Source organism: Polypterus senegalus, chromosome 4 (genome assembly GCF_016835505.1).
Source record: "Polypterus senegalus isolate Bchr_013 chromosome 4, ASM1683550v1, whole genome shotgun sequence".
NCBI classification, from domain to species: domain Eukaryota; kingdom Metazoa; phylum Chordata; class Cladistia; order Polypteriformes; family Polypteridae; genus Polypterus; species Polypterus senegalus.
Genome location: NC_053157.1, coordinates 223,556,168 through 223,579,824, shown reverse-complemented (window position 1 = coordinate 223,579,824; position 23,657 = coordinate 223,556,168). Strand labels below are relative to the sequence as shown.

General features: G+C 40.3%; 2 protein-coding genes across 6 annotated transcripts in view; both read right to left on the bottom strand.

Annotated features, from left to right (window-relative positions):
• Positions 1-530: 530 nt before the first annotated feature.
• The window catches only part of LOC120528045 (gastrula zinc finger protein XlCGF26.1-like), a 31,025-nt gene continuing 7,898 nt past the window's right edge, over positions 531-23,657 (bottom strand). For 2 of the 4 annotated variants that reach the window (XM_039752020.1, XM_039752019.1), the window contains 2 exons: positions 22,253-22,928; positions 531-3,013 (listed from right to left, as the gene is read on the bottom strand). In XM_039752020.1, coding sequence (XP_039607954.1) covers positions 1,278-3,013; positions 22,253-22,886 — 2,370 coding nt within the window. In that variant the 5' untranslated portion in view covers positions 22,887-22,928 and the 3' untranslated portion in view covers positions 531-1,277. Of the gene's footprint in view, positions 3,014-18,614; positions 18,765-20,145; positions 21,096-22,252; positions 22,929-23,657 lie in introns of those variants that run through there. The other 2 variants (XM_039752021.1, XM_039752022.1) reach the window with 2 other exon arrangements.
• On the bottom strand, positions 10,949-14,680 carry LOC120528061 (E3 SUMO-protein ligase ZBED1-like). 2 transcript variants are annotated; one of them, XR_005633454.1, is made up of 3 exons: positions 13,367-14,680; positions 11,623-12,239; positions 10,949-11,533 (listed from the first exon to the last, which is right to left on the bottom strand). XR_005633454.1 is itself a non-coding variant. In XM_039752052.1 (2 exons), exons 1-2 carry the CDS (start codon positions 11,728-11,730, stop codon positions 11,141-11,143), a joined length of 501 nt encoding a protein of 166 aa, XP_039607986.1. In that variant the 5' UTR covers positions 11,731-14,675; the 3' UTR covers positions 10,949-11,140. The 2 variants fall into 2 exon arrangements, 1 of the variants encoding a protein (XP_039607986.1); XM_039752052.1 differs by having other exon boundaries at positions 11,623-14,675.

Here is a 23,657-nt window from a genome sequence, read left to right as displayed (position 1 = left end):
GATGAGACCAAAATGGAACTTTTTGGCCAAAATGCAAAACGCTATGTGTGGCGGAAAACTAACACTGCACATCACTCTGAACACATCATCCCCACTGTCAAATATGGTGGTGGCAGCATCATGCTCTGGGGGTGCTTCTCTTCAGCAGGGACAGGGAAGCTGGTCAGAGTTGATGAGAAGATGGATGGAGCCAAATACAGGGCAATCTTGGAAGAAAACCTCTTGGAGTCTGCAAAAGACTTGAGACTGGGGCGGAGGTTCACCTTCCAGCAGGACAACGACCCTAAACATAAAGCAAGGGCAACAATGGAATGGTTTAAAACAAAACATATCCATGTGTTAGAATGGCCCAGTCAAAGTCCAGATCTAAATCCAATCGAGAATCTGTGGCAAGATCTGAAAACTGCTGTTCACAAACGCTGTCCATCTAATCTGACTGAGCTGGAGCTCTTTTGCAAAGAAGAATGGGCAAGGATTTCAGTCTCTAGATGTGCAAAGCTGGTAGAGACATACCCTAAAAGACTGGCAGCTGTAATTGCAGCAAAAGGTGGTTCTACAAAGTATTGACTCAGGGGGCTGAATACTTTTGCAAGCCACTGTGAGTGGATGGAAGTGGTGGTAGCTGTGCTGCAGGCGCAATACTGGGTCTGTGGTGGTGGAAAGGGGGCTGATTCTAACACCAAAATGGTCTGCTTACTGGTGAATCTACATCTTTGTCATATGGTCATGAGCCTTTGGAAATGACTGAAAGAATGAAATTGCTCATACAAGAGGCAGAAAGGAGGTTTCTTCACAGGGTGGCCTGGCTGACACTCCTATGATAGCAGGAGACGCTTAGCCATTCAAGAGAGCTGAGTTGCTGCTACTCCAGATTGCCAACAGCCAGTTGAGGTGGTTTGGACATTTCATAAGGATGTCTCCACTGTGAAGCTCCCCTAGAACTTCTCTTGGCACATCCCAGTCGGCAGAGATACTGTGGCAAGCCCAAGATGCACTGGAGAGATCACAGTATATTTGTTAGCTGGAATGGAAACACCTGGGAACTCCACCAGGAAGAGCTGGAATTTGTAGCTGGGGACAGGGAAGTCTGGGCCGATCTGCTCGGCCTTCTGCCACCATGACCCGCTCCAGGAAAAGTAGTTTCCTGAGAGGCGATTCTTGACTGTGACGCTTTTTAAGGCTACCTAAATAATGAAACAAACTATGTATCTATAGCTGGGATGAATGTAAATCATTTCATAAGTTTTCTCACAGTTTAGCTTTGCAGCACAGTGGTGTCACGTTTTCCCCCCACTATGAATTCTCTGGTGTTGCTGAAGATGAGTTCTTTGTCTGAAGTACTTTCCACATGTTGGACAGCAGTATGGCTTTTCTCCAGTGTGAGTCCTTAGATGATGTTTAAGACTGTTTTTTTCAGTGAAACGCTTTCCACATTCAGTACAGGCAAATGGCTTTTCACCAGTGTGAATTCTTTGATGCTGTCGAAGATGACTTCTTCGTGCAAATCTTTTCCCACATTCAGTGCAACAATGGGGCTTCTCCCCAGTGTGAATTCTCTGGTGTTGCTGAAGTTTATTTTTCTCTATGAAACGTTTCCCACATTCAGTACAGCTGTATGGCTTTTCTCCCGTGTGAATCCTCTGGTGATGCTGAAGATGACTTCTACGTGTAAAACTCTTCCCACATTCTGTGCAACAGTGAGGCTTTTCCCCAGTGTGAATTTTTTGATGCCTCTGGAGAGTTTTTTTCAGTGTGAATTTCTTCCCACATAAAGTGCAGCCATAAAGCTCCTCTCCAGTATGAATTGTCCGGTGGTTCTGAAGAGCAATTTCCTGTGTGAATTTTCTTCCACAGTCTGTGCACGAATACAAATTCTCTCCCGTATGAATCCTCTGATGTTGTTTAAGCGTGTTCTTCAGGCGAAACCTTTTCCCACATTCATTGCAACAGTACGGCTTCTCCCCAGTGTGAATTCTCTGATGATTTTGAAGAGTAACTTCCCGGGTGAATCTTTTTCCACATTCATGGCAAGAAAATGGTTTCTCTCCTGTGTGGACTCTCTGGTGTCGTTGAAGAGTGTTTTTTAGTGAAAACCTCTTACCACATTCACTGCAACCGTACAGTTTCTCTCCTGTGTGAGTTCTCTGATGCTGTCTCAAATACTTTTTCTCTGAGAACTTCTTTCCACATTCAGTGCAGGAATATGGTTTCTCTCCTGTGTGAATCCTCTGATGGTAAAGAAGAGTATTTTTTCCTGTGAAACGTTTCCCACACTGAGTACAGCTATAGGGTCGTTCTCCCGTATGGATCCGCTGGTGCTGTTTCAGTGTACCTTCCTGGGTGAACCTCTTTCCACATACAGTACAGCAGTATGGCTTTTCTCCAGTGTGGATTCTCAAATGTTGCTGAAGAGTCATTTCCCGCGTAAATCTCTTCCCACACTGACTACAACAGTAGAGCTTCTCTCCTGTGTGAATTCTCTGGTGCCGTTGAAGGCTATGTTTCTCAGTAAACCTCCTTCCGCACTCAGCACAGCCAAATGGCTTTTCCCCAGTATGAGTCCTCTGGTGTCGACGTAGGCTGTGTTTCTCTGTGAATCTCTTGTCACATTCACTACAACCGTAGGGTCTTTCCCCGGTATGGATTTTCTGGTGCTGTTGAAGATTGTACTTGAGAGTGAATCTTTTCCCACATTCACTGCAACAATATGGTTTTTCTCCAGTATGGTTTATCTGGTGATACTGCAGATATTTCTTCATGAGTTTCTTTCCATAATCTGTTGAATCATAAAGTCTCTTCTCATTATGGAGTCTCTGGTGCAGAGTTGTTTCCTGAATGAGACCCCTTCTGTCTGTGTCACCTCCATCTTGAATAATCTTTGGACAGATGTCTTCATTTAGATGAAGCGCTCCAGTTTTAACAAACTGTTCCTCGGGTTCAGAGCAATGAAAAGGAGACAATGTGATCTGAATACTCTGAACAGTGTCAACTACCTCTTCCCATATCGGTATTCCTATAAGTAAACAAAACAAAGCAAAATACATGAATGTAAAAGGCTGTAAGATTTTTCTGGTATGTCAGCTCTTCAGTTGCTAAGATCAAAAATATTAAACATAATTTTGTACAGAGAATGACAATAACAAAAGTTAAACATTAAAACTTTACAGAAATAGAATTCCTCCTTGTCACCAAATATACCAAACTAGCACAGCAAATCACCAGTTTATGATAATGGGCACATTGGGACATTGCAAAATCTGTCTGTTATGATCATATCATACATTTAGGAACCTCTGCTATTTGGACATCTTAGCTCTTACATCCCTCTTTTTTGTGCTCCTTGTTGCCTTTCGTCACTGGTGATAGCAGCCCTCTTGTGGAAACCAAACAGCATTAAGCAGGGAACAGACAACAGATGCTTTGTCGTTTTTTTATTTATTGTAAAAATGGAAAATATGTTTCAAAAATTGGAGGAGACAGGTATAAAAGTTTGGATTTGGATACTGGACAAGCATACATTTAGTTTTATATTTTTCTAACCATGGTACCTGTCACAGTCAGGTAACAGAAAAATTTAAAAATATTTATCTCTTGCCCTGTGTGTACTTTCAGCACCTTTCCTCAGTGTCTGAATCTCTCTTCACTGGAATGCCCCTCGCTTGAACACAATCCCGTAAAGCCTGCTTCTTAGACTTGGTCATTATTATTGAAGCGCCTTTCTCGCATCCGGTTCACCTTTAAACTTGAGGTATTTGAAGTGACTCTCTCAGCATGCCTCCTATCTATACTTTACTCAACCTCATGCATCTCATATTCACACTTCCTCTTTCACTACATCACCAAAGCCAAGCTGACCAATTGGATTGCTCTAAGGAACTGCACACAGACCTTAAGATAGATATATATATATATATATATATATATATATATATATATATATATATATATAGAGAGAGAGAGAGAGAGAGAGAGAGAGAGAGAGATAGATAGATAGATAGATAGATAGATAGATAAAACCCAACATCTGTCTGTCTGCTTTTCATGAGAGAACTACTTAATGGATTTAGATCAGGTTTTGTTTCTATAATTTACTTTAAACATGGAGGCTGATTTTGTGACTTCTCTCATCACACTAAATATCGTAGTTCACTTGCGGTACTGATTTATTTGTGCGCATCCGAAAGAGACGCAGTGGGCCAAGTGGGGCCCTCCTCACTCACGCACCAGCCTTGGGGAGTAACCTTAACTCCGCCTTAGCTAGCGAACAAGAGTACTACTTCACAGATTCAGATCAGGCTTTTTTCTAGAATTTGCTTGAACATTCCAGTTGATTTTGCAATTTCATTCATTGCGCTAAGAATCATAGTTCACTTCAGGAGTGATATATTTGCACTAATCCGAGACAGAGGCTCTGGGCCGAGGGAAGGGGGAAGCATGACATCAGGAATAGGGAGCCGGGCAGGGCCCTCCATGCTGTCCTGTTTCACTTCTATGCGGGCGAAGCCGCGGGGGATGGCTAGTATGTAATATATGAGAGAGAAATAGTAGTGACAGTAGGTCTAGTTAATAAATAATGGGTCTGTAGTGGCACAGTTTTCACATTAAGTATGCCTCACTTGGTTTGCTTACATGAATAAAATGAAAGAAAACAAATATAAGCACATATAATGTGCAGAGTTTAGTCAGTACTTTTTCACCAGTTGTTTTTCAATGCTTGTTCCAATGTGACACTGAGATCTATGAGCCCAATTGCCATCAATTATGTTTCATTTATAGAGCTACATCTCAGAAATATACATACCAGTTTTTTTCTGCAAATTCACTACACTGAAATTTTCTGCAACCACTTCTTCAAAAATTTATGTAAATAATGAAAAATCCATTACCATTTCCCATTCTGTGCTTCACATATTATGAACTTCATTCTGTGAAAATCGATATCCAATTAAACAAACTTTCACTAAGGACTGTGAATATCTTTTTTAGGTGCGTTCTGCACACACACACATGATGTCCTGTAGGTTGACGGGGGGGTTTAATGAATTTGGGGGAAGACACAGGCATTAACCTCTCTTCAATCTTTCATCACAGAGTTCCAAAGGTTCACTTTTGGGGGGTGGGGAGAGTTTGTTGGGTTTGGGAAAAACCAGCTGGAAGCCAGCATTAATTTCTGAACTTGTATCTGGCAAAGCCACAGTAGCCCACAAAAATGTTTTTACCTGAAGCCTGAACTGAAACACAGAGCTCTTTCTTTAGTTTAATACTTACTTTTCCACATTTTCTAGCATCACTGGTATTCAATGGTTTCTCCAGTGAGACCCCAAACCTTTTATATTGATTTTCTTTGTTCTATTTCCATAGCATATATTGGGAAAAGCACCTGCTGGAATAGGTATGCCTGCCTGTCTGTCTGTCCACAAGAAGCAAATCACCTCCCAGGAGGTCAGTTTTGTTGGAAATTTGGCACTCTTATTCTTCAAGGAAGTTCGTCAGAATAGTTTCAATTCCATTGCAATATCTCACATAGAGCTTGCTGTACACATTTTTGAAAAGCATTGGCAAACTTGTGATCTTGTCTATCTTAAAATGGAGAAACATCCTGTGTGACTTCAATTACAGATAAATTTACTCTTTCAATTTTTACCTTAGTGTGGTTACTTCAATTTGTATAATTTTTTTTTCTTCATTTTCTACGTTTACTTGTTCAAATGCCGCTCCTGAAGGAAAAACAACATGCACACCGAAACAGGACAGGGCATGGGGTGGGTCAGATGGTTAAGTGTTACTGCATTTTTTCAATTCATTAAGAATGATATTCTTATTGTTTATTTACTAATCACTGTCCCCTAATGTTCCGCAATGCAGCAGTGGGTCTCATTGCATGCTAACATTCTGCCTTCTGCCTCCACCCCGTCTTGCACTCATCTTTGCGGTGGTGTGGCTTCGTGAATGACCCTCAGTCATAGCACCTCACTTCTCCTGCTCCTTGATATCAATCGGGTAAGTAACATGATGTTTACATCTGTAAAAGTGAAAAATAAAAGTAACTTATGTAGAAATGTATGAAAAATGGCTCAGTAACACTTTATGCCAAACTGACTAAACTTGTACTCCGTTTTTTTTATTACATCAAAATCAACCTCATGGCTGCATTATCTGAAGATTATAATAATTCAGTATTTCCCTGACACTATGAAGCACTACCATAGTCCACTATCTATCATGTTTGGATGCAACCTAAAATTTTAACTTCAGACTTTGGCATAGACTTTAACCTAGCCACAGGGGATGCACAAACCAGTGCGTTTCTTCATGCCGGTCCCAAGCCTGGATAAATGGGGAGGGGTTACGTCAGGAAGGGCATCCGGTGTAAAATTTTGCCAAATCAACATGCAGACAACAATACAAATTTCCATACCGGATCGGTCAAGCCCTGGGTTAACAATGACCACCACCCGTACTGTTAGCCAACAGGGTGCTAGCGGAAATTGGGCTACAGTTGGCCGAAGAAGAAGGAGGAGAAGAAGAGGGGGGAGAGGAGGAAAGTAAAGAGAGTAGGAACTTTGAATGTGGGCAGGGAGAGAATTAGCCAATATGATGGAGAGAAGGAAGGTTGATATATTGTGTGTGCAAGAAACTAAACGTAAGGGGAGTAAGGCCAGGTGGATTGGAGGTGAATTCAAATTGTTCTATCATGGTATGGATGGGAGGAGAAATGGAGTAGGAGTTATTCTGAAGGAACAGCACATAAAGAGTGTTTTGGAGGTGAAAAGAGTGTCAGACAGAGTAGTGTTTATGAAGCTGGAAATTGGAGGTGTAATGATGAATGTTATTAGTGCATATGCCCAGCAAGTTGGGTGTGCGATGGATGAGAAAGAAGATTTCTGGAGTGAGTTGGATGAAGTGATGAACAGTGTACCCAAGGGACAGAAAGTGCTGATTGGAGTGGATTTCAATGGCTTAGATTTTTAAATCTCCTCAAGTACTTTTTTTTCTGAAAAATGCTTCATTTAAGAAATTTGAACTACAATTAGCCACAGACCCTCCACGTTCAACAACTAACAATTAGCACAAGAATCTGCTCTTTATGAAAGCAACTTCAGTCACATAATATTGTAAAACTAGCCAACCCGCGGCGTACCATACGCCGCATAATCAGGCCGGTTTTTTAATCATTTTTAAGCACAGGGAGAAAATGTAACATTTGCAAAATCGGTAATGTAATAAATCAGCAAGAAAAGCAACATTGTAACAATGCACGGAACGAACCAACACACAATCGTCCGTGCGGCGTAGCGAGGTGGGAGGGGGGTGTGTACAAAGTGCAGGAGCATCTAAGAAGACGCATGTATGTAGCGTGTATAACACTTTGCTATGCTGCACGAGGTTGTGCGTTGTAACCGAAAACTAGTTTTTTAAAGACTGCTCACTTCATTGTGTTTTAACCTCAGTTGTAAAGGAATGTTTTAATGATCCCATGGGATACCTCTCGCAAACTGTTTTACACGCTGGATATGGCGATTCACCTCCGCGAGAAACATGCCTCTATGAACAGTCAACGTGTGGGAGGGGGGTGTGTACAAAGGGTAGGGACGAAAACAGTGGGAGCGTATGAGGCGCACTTAGTTTGCAGCCCGAATGGGGTTCAACGGCTTACCCACGCCTAGACACACGCTCAATCTCATGCATAATTATTTATTGAATGCTAAACACTTCTGGAAAGACACGGTTGTCTAAAACAGGTTAGTGTGAGAATACAACAGTAAGTGAATGAAAAGATGGAACTCTGGAGAGAGCAAAATACAACGCAATAGTGAACCCGCGGCATAACAAACGCCGCATAATTATTTATTGATGGTTGAACACTTCTGGAAAGACACAGGGACACCCCTCGCAAACTGTTCTACACGCCGCATACAGCGAATCACATCCGCAACATGATTTTTCCTAGATGTCGTGTCCACCATCGTTCTCGAAGCATACACACCGCCTGGTCATGTGTCCGCTCGCAAGAGAAACTCACGGAGAGCCGCCCACCAGCTGCCTGTGTGTGTGCCTCTGTCTGTCTGTCTCTGGCGCTGCCTCTGTGTGAACCGGTCAGGCACAGAGAAGGTCAGCTGCTGACAGAGCGTCTCGACTGTTGCAGGGCCTGCATTGGTGAAGCAGGTGAGACGGTAATGAAACAGAGGCACAGGGCTTATTGGTTTTTAAAGACTGATTCCTTCATTGTGCTTTAACCTCAGTTTTAAAGGATTGTTTTAAGGATCCCATGGGATACCCCTCGCAAACCGTTTCACACGCTGCATATGGCGATTCACCTCCGCGAGAAACATGCCTCTATGAACAGTCAACGTAGCTCGGAGGTACATGACATTAACCTGACCTGCACTGCATGTGGCCTCTACGACAGACGAACATAAATGACGCCATTTTTTCTGTGTCATCGCGTCCGAGTTAGTGGGCGTGGCCATGCGAGTTGTCGTCGTATTCAATGGTCTTGGAGTTGGTGGGCGTGGCTCCTTCCTGTGTGCGCCATAGGTGTCTCACTTGTCGGTAGCTCAGTGAGTCCATGCCTCTTCCGGCGTGCTTTCCATGGTTGTCTTGCCTTAGTGAATTATATATATTGATGGTATTAAAAATGTTATAAGCACTACTAGTACATTCTGTTATCACTCTTGTTTTTTTTAATATGATTCACTGTTACAAAAATATGTAATAAACACAATTGTGATGATAAACTCTTTGAAGTATCACTAGAAAATATAAAAAGGCGCAAACTTTCAAACCAGCTACTCATGTACGCAAACACACCTGAATGTTACACCACAATGTCAATATTCTACTTGTGTTACTTTATATGGACTTGATACCAGCATTTAAATAACACCACTGCTTTGTGTTCCGATGACAGCACAACCAAAACTTTGCCATGAGATGTAGTTTCAGGCAGGCTGCTCAGAAACTCTTGACTGTGCAGTTTTAAAATTGTACTGCTTATTGTACATGATGTGTACTCATAACTGGAAATTTGGAAAAACATTAACTTATTACTACAGTAATTTATTTAATTGGTGGCTTACTTTACTTCTCTTCAGCTTTTCAAAAAGCTTGTACCGTAAGTAGACATGTCCACTAAAACACAGACACACCAAGGACTGCTTTAATTAAGATAAGAGTTTAACAAGAAAAACTTGGTTTTGCAAACCTGATTACCTGCAAAGAATGAATGTCTTTTGGATATGCAGCTTAATTTTGCTTTGTTACTGAGCTTGTGTATGTCACCATAGCTACAATTTTAAACTGTTTCATGCCAGATAAAATTAAGGGAGCCATGCAATATGCCTCAGAAATTTCAGATTTGATTTCCAAGCTGCATAAACCTCAGGAACAACAAAATCTTTCTACATGATAATTTAAGGTTACAAGTTAGCATTTAACAACAAACAGAAAAGTATGTCAGGGTACTATAAAACAAAAGGGTACCTCAAAGTAGGAATGAGTTAAGGCACTGTATACATTTGCAGTCAAAATTAATCAACCACAATTGTAAATTAGGTTTATTGGCAAAATTTACAAACTTTCAGCTGTCTGCAATAAATAAATCAAATAAGAACAATTTAAATAGTCCACATGACTAATATTACAAGTGGTTTCTCCATATTCAACACAAAATGCCACTTTTAATGACTACTGCAGTCTCAAAATTATTCAACCCCCTGGATAGAATCCCCCACAAGAACACACATTTGCAAATCAGGTGTTGTCTCAAGCAGTCCTGATGTGACTAATCAAGGGCCTCATTAGTTGTATCAGGTGTGCTTGAGACAGAACGCTTTAAATGTCTGGACTGGCCAGTGTTCACAGTGACATCTGACTGCATGATAGAAACATGGGAAAGTCAAGATAGCTGTCCAAAAAGTTAACAGAATAGTTCATTGCCTTGCACAAACAAGGAAAAGGATACAAAAAGATATTAAAGGCACTGAATGTTCCTAGAGATACCGCTAGAAGCATACATCGCAAGTTCAAAGTTAAAGGAACGCTGGCTACTTTAACCTGGACGTGACGGTAAGGCCAGGTTTATACTTCACGCGAGGCATGCTCCAGCGGACACTCGTGCGACGCAAACGTTTTACTGTTTATACTTGCGCGCTTACTTTACTTAAATCTGGAGGAATCCAGCAGGTGGCAGTGCTAGATATTATAACGGTGACAATAGGTTTTGGCTTCGATGTGCTGTGAATTGCCTGGAACACCCATTAAATTCTGATGACACCTTACAGCAATATCTCTGAAAAGGGAGTTTAATGGTTAAATCCATCAATCCAGGGATGTGTCCATTCCAGCAAGCATTGGGCACGAGGCTGAAACAATCCCTGGACGGGGCATCAGCTCATCGCAAGGTAAATACAAGCACTCACATACACACACACACTGGCGTCATTTTAGTGTCACCAAATCTGCATATCTTTAGAAGTAGACCAGAGCACATTGTGGAAACCCAGCAGGAAAACACGCAAACTCCAGGCAGAGGATACCAGCGACGTGACTCCCTGCGAGAAAGCAGTGCTACCTCTCTGCCACCGTGTCACCCCCATTATTAACAGTGTTCACTATTTAAATGAAATTAACAATTTACCTGTAAAATGCAGCATACATACTTTAATGCATTTCATCATGAAAGTAATATCAAGTATAAATCTAACGATTCTAAATGTGCAGAGAGTTGGAATATCATACATTTAATGTGTTCTCTGTGGTGATCTATTGCTGTTTGCTGCTGCTGCCAGGTCAGGAGGAAGCCCCAGGGAAAAAAAAAACATGGCACAAAAGGCGGTATGTGAGACTTTTAAAATGTATCGTGTAGGGCTGCACAATAACAGAAAAAATGATTATCACGATTATTTTGCTCAAAATTTTTATCACGATTAATAATGACAATTGTTCCTTTGGTAATGAACTTTTATTCACTTGAGTATTCTTATTGCACTTTACAGCCACAAATAAAGAACAATAAACAAACCGAACATGTTTAGAATGGAGAGTTTTTCTTAGCTGTGGTAAATAAATAAAATTAAACTGCCTCTTTTACATCAACTTTTAATAAAATCAAATAAGAATAAAAAATTTTTACAACATGTTACAGATTTCTGGCTAAGAACACAAGCCTGTCAACTTGATCGGGCTTTAGGGAAGACCGCAAGCAAGTAACTACATTTCCACCGGAACTAAAAGCCCTCTGAGAAGGACAGCTTGTGGCTGGTATGCACAAGTATTTTTTTGCCACTTTTGAAAGCCTTGGGTAGATCTTTTCATGTTCTTTCCACCATTTTAATGGGTCCCCCTCACTATCCAGGTAGCTTGACTGCAAGTAAGATTCCAGCTCACAGGCTACACTGGATTTCTGGTTGTTAGGTGGCAAGGCTTGTTCAGCAGTTTTAAAGTAGCTTCCTAAAGTCATCTTTTTCTTTGGGGCACATCCAGCTTCAGCATCCTCCTCGCTGGTCTCTTGTGCTGTTTCTTGGGGTGGCACCTAAACACAGAAAAAGGCATTTAGAACAAATTTAACTAATTGAGACTCAAAACACTAATATAGATCTCAGTGCAGCTCATTTTTATTACCATCATTGCCAAAGTCAGCATCTCAGCTTTGAGTCTGGATTGAATTGTTGTTTTGTTGTCCTCAGCCGTGTATCTCATCTTAAATTGTGGATCCACCGTAGATGCCATGTCCAATAGAGCTTAGATGTCTGGGTCACTGTATTTTTCGTTTAGGTACTCCAAAATTTTAGACTTGATTGCTCTTGACAGGTCAGTATCATCATCCTTAACTTTCAAGATTGATGCGTTGAAAAGATGAAGAACTGGCTTAACAAATGAAACGCTGACATACTTCTCGCCAGACAGTGCATCTGTAAAACTAACTAGAGGGCACAAGGATTTGTTGATTGCCTCTAGTACATCCATGTCCTGCCATGTTGGGATAAGATGACGAGACTTCTTGTCAGAGGACAGGACATGTGCAATGGCCTTTTGCTGCTCAATGATTCTCTCTATCATGGCCTAACGTGATCCCCACCTTGTTGGACACTCTGTTTTCAGTGAGTGCTCTGGGAGTTTCATCTCCTTTTGTGCAGCTAAAAACTCTCTCTTACGCTTCCAGCTGTAAGAGAAGGAGCTTGGCAACTTTTTACAGAGCCCCACAGCCCGGTCAATTCTTGGATCCTTCATGGCATTCTCTTCAGGAAATAAACATGATCAGAAAAAAAACAGTAAGACACAGGAAGACTCTTGTTGTTAATGCAACTTTTGATCAGAAATAAAAAAAAAAATGTTTTTTATTTCACTAATTATATACACCTACATAAGACAATAATAAACACTCACTTATTCTAAACTCATCTGGGTTCACAAACATTAACATAATAGTATTTGACTAATCAAATATTTTTTAACTTTTAAATGTATCTAATTTGATAGATTAGCAGAATAAAAATGATGATTATTATACTGTAGACATATAACTTATTGTCATTATAATCAGGGGTGCACATAACGTTTTGAGTGTGTTCCTCAGGTGAGTAGCAGGAGCTGGTGTTTGGTACGCACTCCACAGCGAGGTCTTAATAAGTGCAGATCGCTCCCTTAAGGTTTTGTAGTTTTTATCGTCATTGTGCAACTTGACGGAACACAAGGTTGTGTCTTGAGCGTAATATGCATTAAACAAATGTATTGCGTTTCATTAAAAATTGTATGAAAGAATCAGTTGTTCTTTTGTGATAAAACCGAAATAAAATAAAATGTTATTTGAGTACGTATCTAATATCACGTGAGTGCGTGGCGCTTAAATATCGTTTAATAAATAACGTCACTGACTAAAGACTGTTGGTGAAGAGCGCACTGTCATTTGGCCGTCTTAAAGTAGCCGAAAATGCGCACAGCTGCGCCTCATTTAAAAATTACCACTGCCACAAGCGGAAAATACACAAAATTATTTTATTTCAAAATGAAACCACTTTGTATGGTGCTTTCCGCTGGTGCAGAATAGGGTCCTGAGTCAGAGGAATAAACACTTTTCGAACATACGCAGTACCTAAACCGAAAGGACATAAAACAAATGGTGAAGGTGAAATTTTAATCGCACGCTGTCAAAAAACGGTCACAGTCAAGAGCTCTTCTGTTTTGTACGCGAAAGCGCTGTAGTAACAAAATGACTTTGCCCGTTCATCATTTTTGCTACGCATGCGTACCTGCGTACCAGTTATGTGCACCCCTGATTATAATATCACTAAAACAACAACAACAATTAATATTTTTAAATTGTCAAATTGTTTCAATATATCTGGGAAAAAAACATACAACTTACCGATGGCTAAATGAAGTCTGTGACCAAAGCAGTGTAGCCTCGGCCAGTTATTCACAGATGCTGCCCTAATCATATTAGCTGCGTTGTCCGTTGTGATGCACACAAGTCTTTCTTCCACCAAGCCCCAAGCGGACATCACTTCTTTGAGGCCCACTGCAATAAACTCAGCTGTATGGTCTTGTGGGAAAAACGCAAAAAGCTTGCAAAAGCTTGCTTTTCATCTCAAACTCGCGGTCAATAAAATGAACTGTCAAGCTCAAATACGGTTCCGCAGTTCTGCTTGACCATAAGTCGGTCGTGGCAGCAAAATATTCAAGGCTGAGCCTGAGAATTTCTCTTTCTATTTCTTTTCGGCATTTCGCATACAGCGAGGGCAGCGCAACATTGGAAAAATGGTTGCGTGAGGGAATGCTATATCTTTTATCAAGTGTTGCGATCATTTTTTTAAACCCCTCACTGCTCACGGTGGTTATTGGACACATATCCTTGGCTATATGGTACGTGATCGCCTCTGTTATTTCCTGGTGTCTTTGCGAGCTAGGCAGATATGGTATTGCGTTGAACAATGTCCCTGATACTGTTGTCTGTGTTGTGGATGGCTGGTAATTTTTTGTTGTTGCTGTTTGTGCCTTCAGTCGTTGAAATTCTTGATAGTGTACTTTGTGGTGGCTTTTAAGGTGGTTGATGAGGTTTGTTGTGTTACCTTGGGACGTTTGGAAGGAACAGGAGCAAAGTTTGCACAAGACTCGTACCTGATCAACATCACATTCCTCGAAACCGAAATAGTTCCAGACAACGGAGTATGACCCCTTTTTAGGAACTAACGATCGTACTTCTGCACCTTCCTCACGTTGCTCCGCCATCATATGTTTATTCTGACTGACTGTTATTGCTGCTATTGACTTCTACTGCTTCAGAAAGCGCTTGCAATCTAGACGCAGTAACGTCATAGTGACGCAGTCCAATCCGTAAACTCCGCCCATAAAAAACAGTTTGGTCTTTATACTGTAAAATTGCGACGATATTTTTTAACTGATCGTGGGTCATAAATATCGTTATCATGACAAAAAAAAGATTAATCGTGCAGCCCTAGTATCGTGTCATCATGATTGGGTATATGCGATGCCTGAATATAAAGGCACCACAAATGCATCTGTATGTCGGCATTTTGCTTCACCACATCGAACCATTCATCAAACATCGAAGCGCGTACAACCTACTAGGATCAACATAGAGGCTTTCTGTCACATGTAGATAGTAAACAGAGACCCTGACATCACGTTATGACTTTTATCACACTGCGCCCCCCGATTTTTTGCTGGTACTGCAACTTGCACACATATCACGTTAATTTCTGAGGACCTGTTCAGAGGACACGTCAAATGAATGCTGGGAACTCATGGCAGCCATGTTGCAGGTGCGTATGCGTTCTAAACGTGAAGTATAAATGATCACCAAGAGGAAGCTATTAACAGCTGCCACCAGATTTCTGAGGTGGCAGGTAGCCAAAAACCCTCAAGTGACTGCAATAAACCTGCAGCAAGACTTGGTGGCAGCAGGCACTGAGGTTTCAGTTTCCACAGTGAGGGGCATACTAAATGCTGAAGGTCTCCATGCCCAAACTCCCAAAACTTACACCACTATTGACCCAAAAGTACAAGAAAAGTCGGCTGCAATACCCTTAAAAACCATATAAATGAGCCACAGAAGTTTTGGGATTCTGTTCATTGAGAAATTAAACAAAAATGGAACATTTCGGGCCTATAGATCAGCTGAATGTGTGTAAGGGGGAAGAATGAAGCATATACAGAAAAGAACACCCTGCCTTGAGGGAAACATGGCGGTGGCTCGGTGATGCTCTAGGGCTGCTTTGGTTCTTCTAGCACTGGAAACATCCAGAGTATGGAGGGTTAGATGGATTCAATCACGTATCAAGAAATCCTAGGAGAAGACATCACAACGACAGTGAGGAAGCTGAAGCTTGGGCATCACTGGAACTTCTAACAGGACGATGATCCCATGCATACCTCAAAGACCGCCAAGTTTGGTTTCAGAAAAATTCCTGGAAGATTCTAGAGTTGAACCCAACAGAAGATCTGTGGTAGGATTTGAAGAAGGTAGTTGCAGCATGCAAACCCAATAATATTAGTGAGCTGGAGGTCATTGCCCATGAGGAATGGGCAAAGATCTCTCAGGAATGCTGCCAGAAGCTGGTGTCTGGCTATGCAGTACATTCACAGCAGATCATAACAGCAAAAGGGTGCTGTACAAAGTACTAAAGATGCTTATCATGAAGGGATTGAATAACTTTGAGAATGGAGTACTCATTACAAGTGGCATTTTGTGTTGAATGTGGAGAAATCACTTGTAATATTAATTATGTTGAGCTATTTAAATTGTTCCTGTTTAATTTGTTTATTGCAAACTGCTGAAAGTTTGTAAATTTTGCCAATAAATCTAATTTGCAATGGTGGTTGACTAATTTTGAGGGCAACTGTATTTGATTTGTTCATTTATAACAGTCAAATTTAAATTCATATTTCATCTTTATCTATTCACAGATTTTTTTAAATGAAAATTTCTCTTTATGTTTACTTATTACAGTAAATGACTGTTGTAAACCCACCACAGATACACCTCACTCAAGTGTGAGTGCATTGCCGATTCTGAGGGACTCACATCACATGTCTCCAGGCAACTGGGTTAAAGGCATTTTTAGGAGTCTCATCCTTAATAACGTATTTTAAAAAGTGTAAATTTCTCTCTTTTTTGTTTGCAGCAGCCTTGAGAACAATTGAGAAGTGTAAGTTACATTGAGCCTATATCACCAGACACTTTTTTTAGATGTTTTGCTTCCAAAATAAGGAGAATCATGCGTGATATGGAATTGATTTGTCTCCAAGAGCAATGGAAAAAGGTTTATTGTGCAAACTGTCAGAGAACTGCATTCAAATATTTAGAAACTGTTTCCAATAGGAGACGCTAGCTCCCTGGAAACAAATTGGCGCTGCGAGCAAGGTGGTGGCTAGATTAATAACTATCATATTTATAATGGATTGTATATTTAAGAAAAAATATGCTTCGAATAATGTCGGCGTGGAAGGTACTACAAATACCAGGATGGTCACACGCACAGTCATAGACTCTCATGGCCAAGTTATTTAATATATATACTGCTCAAATAGCTTGGCCTGAGCTAGAAGGGGGGATTAAATCCTTGAAAGGGCAAGCCTAGAATGCAGGGGCAAGAAGGAACAGATAGCTGCTGGCAAATTAGGGTGGCTTCTGGTAACCGCATTATGCAAGTCAGACTTAAAAGTCCAAAGTATGATTATAGAATGTTTGGAACTTAATAAGAAATAGAAAACTTACAAGAAAAACAAATTAGCGCTCGAGAATGCATGGAAAATGGCATGTCCCTTGCGGATGAGTGGGAGAATAAATGTACTGCCTAAGCCGTACGTTTAGTGCAGGCTAAAAGACAGAAACAAGAGAAAAAACACCCCATTTCCTCTTTAAAAGTACGAACCATAATGCAAGGTGACTGGAACCCAGAAACATCGGATGGAGCTGTATACAACTCAGATAGTGAAGATGATGTCAGGGGGGAACTGCTCCGGTTTTGAAATTATAGACGCAAGATCGGTTGTCCAGAATAAAGTAAAAGGGCAACTGGATGGACAGCACAGGGTAATGCAAACTGTATGACATTTTACACAAGCCAAGTTTCTGGAAATTGGTAAACAGTATAGGCAAAAGAGCCTGATGAAGTGGACATTATGTATGTGGGATGAAGGTGGCAATAGCTGTCAGCTGATGGATGTAGAGAATAAACATTTAGGTTCTATTACTATGAATCCTAAATTAAGGCATACGTTATGAAGGGTACTGAATCAAGCGATTGTATTGATAATAGAATGGGTTGTAAATGCTGTATGACACACATATCCAGACGCTAGGAACTCGGAGGAAATTGATACATCTTGGTGTACAGCTTCTGAAGCAATCCAGCAGCTTTGACAAAATTGGCATGCAATCGGCTATTTGTAAAGCTGCACCAGGAGTAGCATTTGCTGGCCATGATAATGAGGCATTCACTGCAGGAATGCATAGCACCACATCATTTAAAAGGGGCTCTGTTATCTGTGCTCGCTGGAGTTAATAAACAGACGATATGGGATGTGGCTCCATTGTTGGGTCAGTTAGAAGAATTTGGAGCTACTGTATCAGCATCTACTGGGCAAAGACAAGTCAGAGCCATAGAAGGAAATGACAGAATGAAAACAAGTCATGCAAGAATGATTCATGATCTGTTACAAGCAGGGATAGATATAAATGACTTAAATGGCAAACCAACTGCAGAACTTTTTTGTAGATGGCAAGCTCTGAAAAAGCCTAAACACGAAGAATTCTGAACTACACCAACAGTACCACCCAGTGAGGAGGAAAATAAATACTCGACAATAGCCGAAACAATATTTTTATTTTTTGAAAGGGTGGAACACACCCTGACCTGATGGGATGGTAGGCAGGGATATATGGCTCATTCATACAGGAGACCCATTCCTGTAAGTCCCGCTAACAATTTAATGGAGTAAGGGAATAAAACCACATCAGGCCATGGTACTTATGGACACTGGGGCAGAAGTGACTTTAATTCATGGGAATCCACATAACTTTTCAGGACTGATCGTAAATGTAAACAGATATGGGGGCTCAGACATACATCCTAAACTGATCACAGTACACTTAGCAATAGGAAAGTCACCCTCCTTTAAAGCTAATGTGTTAATTTCAGAATTGCCTGGGGATAGATGTTCTCACAAGGAAAACAATACAGACAGAATGGGGAACATTTTCTTTTGGGATTCGTAATTTAATGTCAAAGCAATAGTAAGAGGAAAAAGCAAAATGGAGGTTTAGGTCTAGGGTCTCTTAATACTGCTGATATAGCAGCACTATACACCAAAATATCATCTATTGGTGTAAAATAAGCCAATAGTTTGCAAACTTTGGCTCACTGGGGGCCAGAGTTGGCAGACAAACATTTACAGGACTTGCTTTTATGGAAAATTCACCATGGGTGGTTAAAGGAGTCCTTATGGACTGATTTGCAAAGCCAATGGACTACAGATGTAGAATCAGCTTGTTATTTAAAACAGATTATTGCTGTAGAGCAGTACTTAAATTTTAAGACAGATTGGGGATTCAAAGACTACCCAACACCGAAAAAAGGAATTAAAATTACCATCAGACTGGTGGTTGCAGCCAAAATCTTTCATGTGTGAAGAATCGATGTGCCAAGCTGTATTTCAGGTGGCAACCACTGTTGAAGATGACAATGTTTGGTGTCCATTTCATGTTTTGCCTGTTTTACTAAAGGGAACATGGTGGCCACCTATAGCAGATAGAAAATGGATAGACATGAACAAAAATACTGTAGAACTTTCCTTTTGTTATAACTGCCATGAAGGGTTTATATGTCAAAGGGTGGGCACACTGCCACACTCCTGTTTGCATCCTTCAGCTGGAGACTGTTATTGGCGCCAAACAGCAGTAAACTCCACTGAAGAGTTTCAAACCGATACTACCTCTGCATGTGCAGTGACAATACATAACATAACTTGGAGTGGTGGTACCCACTACAAGTGCCCAGGGGCATCCTGTCACACCAATGTTACTATTGTACGAGATGATTATTATGGACGAACTTATGTTTTAACTACATGGGAGGATATACATTGGGAAGCAGAATCTAAACCATTCCTCCATTTACAATTTGCTTACGAGATATATATAAAGCAATATTAGAGGATGGTAAACAATATGAATATATTTTTAATGTAACGCTACAAAATGCTAGGGACCTACTAGTAAGGTTAAAAGCTGATGAAAAAAAAAAAGTAATAACCTCTGCAAAAGAAATTAAAGAAATCTCCACACATCACTTGTGGGATTTTTTCACTAAGTGGTCACCATCTCTTCTACGCGGTGGTGTGCTGGGGAGGCAGCATAAAGAAGAAGGACGCCTCAAACCTGGACAAACTGGTGAGGAAAGCAGGCTCTATCGTAGGCACGGAGCTGAACAGTTTGACATCCGTGGCAGAGCAACGGGAACTGAGCAGGCTCCTGTCAATCATGGAGAATCCACTGAACAGGATCATCTCCAGACAGAAGAGCAGCTTCAGCGACAGACTGCTGTCACCGTCCTGCTCCACTGAAAGACTGAGGAGATCGTTCCTCCCCCACATTATGCGACTCTTCAATTCCTCTCGGGAGGGTAAACGTTAACATTATACAAAGCTATTGTCTGTTTTACCTGCATTTTTATCACTCTTTAATTTAATATTGTTTATTTTTATCAGTATGCTGCTGCTGGAGTATGTGATTTTCCCCTTTGGATTAATAAAGTATCTATCTAGCTATCTATCTATCTAGTAACACTATTTTAAATGTAATTGTCCATTCAATTGTACTGTTAATTATTATCGTTACCATTTTCACTATTACAAATATTTACCTACACTTGCATATTAGATGAGTGAAACAGGAGCTAGATCGACATTACACCCCACGTCTCTACAAACATTCTTGAGGAGCTGTCTACACTGTGAAGGGAGATAGAGTACATCTTGCTTTGTGGACAAGACCTTCAAGGATTGTTTTTGTCATAGATACAGTGACCAAGGGTGGCATGTAATCAGAATATAAGTTTAATATGTCACTGTCCTTTGTATAAATATATTTTATAAATCCACTTTTCTTTTCTTTCTACTCACATGCATAGCTGACACAGAGCTAGATGTAGTATCCTCTTTGCCTTTTTTGGAATTGTATTATTCACCTAAGTGGGGGCCTGCATGTGGAGAAAACAGTATTAAAGCCTTGGAAAGCAGCCAAGTACTTCAGAAGCTGACAGACGGATAGAAGATTACATCATTCGATTTTGAAAATCCTTCCAAATGCTATGACAAAGATGGCATACTCTACACGTTGGGCCCCAACTTCTGGACTGGTTTTGCCTTTTGCTTCCCTCATCTGATATGCAGTGTAAGCCGATATCAAACAAAGCTATTTCGCCTATGTAATTTCTTACCGCCGTATCACTGAGGGAGGGGTATCACCTCTTTACATTATGTCTATATAGATTTAGATTACTTAAGACACCACAATTACAAAACAAACGTATTTCCAGGAAACTAGCGCCTCCTGTTGGAACATAGCCCAGATAAGCACATTAAAGCTAAGACAGCAGCACTAAATCCATCAAATCAAAATTAGGTCCATGACAAAGATGACAATTAATAAATTGTTTACATTAACTTATGTCTACATAGAGAATGGTATCCAAAGCAGATTCACAATACTAAAGACATCAAGTTTTACATAGCAAAATAAAAGGCCTAGATAAGACAGTGAAACAAAAGTTTTAAAAACACCCAAGGTAAGAGAAACCTCATCGCCTCACATGGTTATTCTTCTAATGTTGCCTTGCCGTTACTTCAAATGATGGATAGAAATTACAATTAATCTGAAACAAACGGCACTTTTCACTACCACAACAGATTCTGGCTGAGTAGAACTATAAGAATCCCTGAGGCATTATGGTTCATTATATTAAAGACAGATCAATAGTACACTGAAAAAACAGATGCTTGCAAACAGCATACTCTACTTTCCTTAAGAATGAGGATGCAACTGCTCAAGGACTGAGAGTCATACTGCTGGCTGTCAGGGGCTTGAATGAGAAGAAGCAAGTTTGTAAAATTACAGAGAACAAGGCTAATTTAGTGAACACTATCAATGACTGGACCAGACTGCTGCGCTCTGATCAAAGGGTGCGTTTAGTAATTGGTTGAGTATCCAGAGACATTTCTAGAAAAACACTGCAGAACAGAGTTTCTGTGCTGCTGCAATATTGCCAATCTAGCACAGTTAACAGTTCATTACCTGAAAGAATTGCAAATACTATGTGATCATGTAGTAGACAGTAATGTTTGTTTCTTGATTTAAACAAGTGTGAATCATGAGAATCCATAAGTGACTTGAAAGCGAGTTGCAAGCTGCTCTGTGTGTATTTTCCTTGGTGCTGCCTTTGACACAAAGCAAGCAAGAATGGGCAAAAAAAAAAAAGAGTCATAATAACAAAAGGGGGAAGCATGCTGCACATTTGAAACCCCACCGTCTTACATTTATGCATCAATCAATTACATAGGCATAGAATATGGAATAGTCAACAGAGCGAAGGCTCAAGTATAATACACAAAACATGCAGAAAATGCAGTTACTATAACCTGACCTTATGTTCAAAATTCTACTTAAATATTTACACATTTCTGACTCCTTACACTAAACATTTATGAAATTTCTCAGACTTTAATATCAATACTATGAGTTCTACATCAGGTTAATATAAAAGTTTTTATTTTATTTTTTTGTTGTGGCTACTTAGCTTACTTAGCAACATTCTGACCTTGTTGGGTGCTGAAATGGTTCCAAAAGGATGTTAAATGCAACACAAAGTAAAATCATACATTAATAGTAAATATGTATCAAGGACATCTGTATATTATTAATTGAGAAGCTAAGCCCCCATGTTCATTAATTTAGTAAATACACAAATTTGCCACTTTGATTAAGTGTGTGAATGTGCGTGTCACCCTATGATGGACTGTATCCATCCATCCATTTTCCTAACCGGCTTATCAAGAACAGGGCAGTGTATCCAAGCAGTCACCATGCACGAGGCAGGAACAACACTTGGACAGGATGCCAGTTGTTTATATCTAGTGGTATGGGATGTTATGGATTGCTGAGAGTACTTAGAAAACCATTAAATATGTGAATGAATGATCTTATTGTGTCTCATCATGCAGGTTGACTTACTTATTACAGGCTGACAAGAAGAATATGGAAGTAGATCCTGCTCTTGCTCTGCATCAGACGAGTCCTCCTCCGTGAACTCATCCTCGTCCCCCCACTGAAATGATTCAGGCAGCTCAGGAGTGCCACGTTTCCCTGGAAGAGTTCTTAAATTCACCATGGCTTGAATATCTGGGGGTGTCTCTAGCCTAAGGTGATCCTCCTCTGAATTCATGAAGTCTTCATGTTCTGATGTTTGACTATCATATTCAGGGTCCAAAACCTCCTGTTTAATAATATCACATCTAAGGTCACCAATTTCATGTTTGATGATGTCAACCTCTGGTTCACCAATCTCTTTTTTAATAATTTCATATTCAGGGTCACACACTTCCTGTTTAATGAAGCCCTGATGTTTCATAAAGTTGTATGCAGGGTCATTGGCTTCCTGTTTGATAACAACATGCTGATAGTCACAGATATTTTTATTCAAACCATAATTAGGATCACCACTCTTCCCTTTCATGATGACTAATCTTGGATTTGAGCAATCCTTGGAAGAAATAGAAGAGTCCAATGCAACTTCTCGACTTCTGGTGGAAATGGAGCTCTCTGAGATTTCCTCCTCACCTACTGCAGAGTCCATTTCTAAGGGCATCTGACCTGATGTGCAATTTTGCTCTTCCACGCCAAGCCTTGCCTGTGTGGATAACAACAACAAAAAAAGAATAATTATTAGATTCCGCTTGAGCGTGTTTTGCCAAATAGTAGTGCTGCCACATAACATTTTTTATGTGTTTGCCACTTGTCTGTATCACCTGCTTGTGCCCATACATGCTGTTTGGTGAATAGACAAGTGATTGACAGTGGCACCCCTGAAGGCTGGACATCCGGTTGTAGATGTAATTTGCATAAATGAAAGGAGAGAACAGCAATTGGATGAAAAAGACAGGAAAACTAGATAAACAGATCAGCATCTGCATTGGCCAAATAAAAAGGATCTATGGCTACAAAGACCTGTCTAGATAGGGGTGCTCATCTAAATCCTTTTTTCATTGACAGTGGACACATTTTACATTTGAATTTTCAGATTCTTTTGTTGGCCAGCTTCTACAACTCATCCACTTGTTATAGTAAGCCAACTTGAATTCTGGACTCTGGTGTGAATTTCGGGAGGGGCTGGGGTGTGTATTCCACTATATATATATATATATATTTTTTTTCATGCTTATAGGGGGTTATTGTGTATTGGAGAAGAAAAATGTCACTGCTTTTTTCCTCTTCGTCTCTTTCTTTTTTAAATGTGTAATAAATGTATTTTTGGTTTTGCTTTAATCACTTGTAAATGTCTTTTTTCCACATACTGCACATATTCATTTGACTGTTTAAAACTCATATCAAAAGGGGGATGTACAGTGGGGTGCCTCAG

Bases quoted from the DNA above. Each gene is read 5' to 3' on its own strand.
- LOC120528061 (XM_039752052.1), bottom strand. From the start codon at position 11,730: ATGGCATCTACGGTGGATCCACAATTTAAGATGAGATACACGGCTGAG. The intron at 11,534-11,622 runs GTAATAAAAATG...TTCTGTGTTTAG, and splicing joins TGCTGACTTTGGCAATGATG to GTGCCACCCCAAGAAACAGC.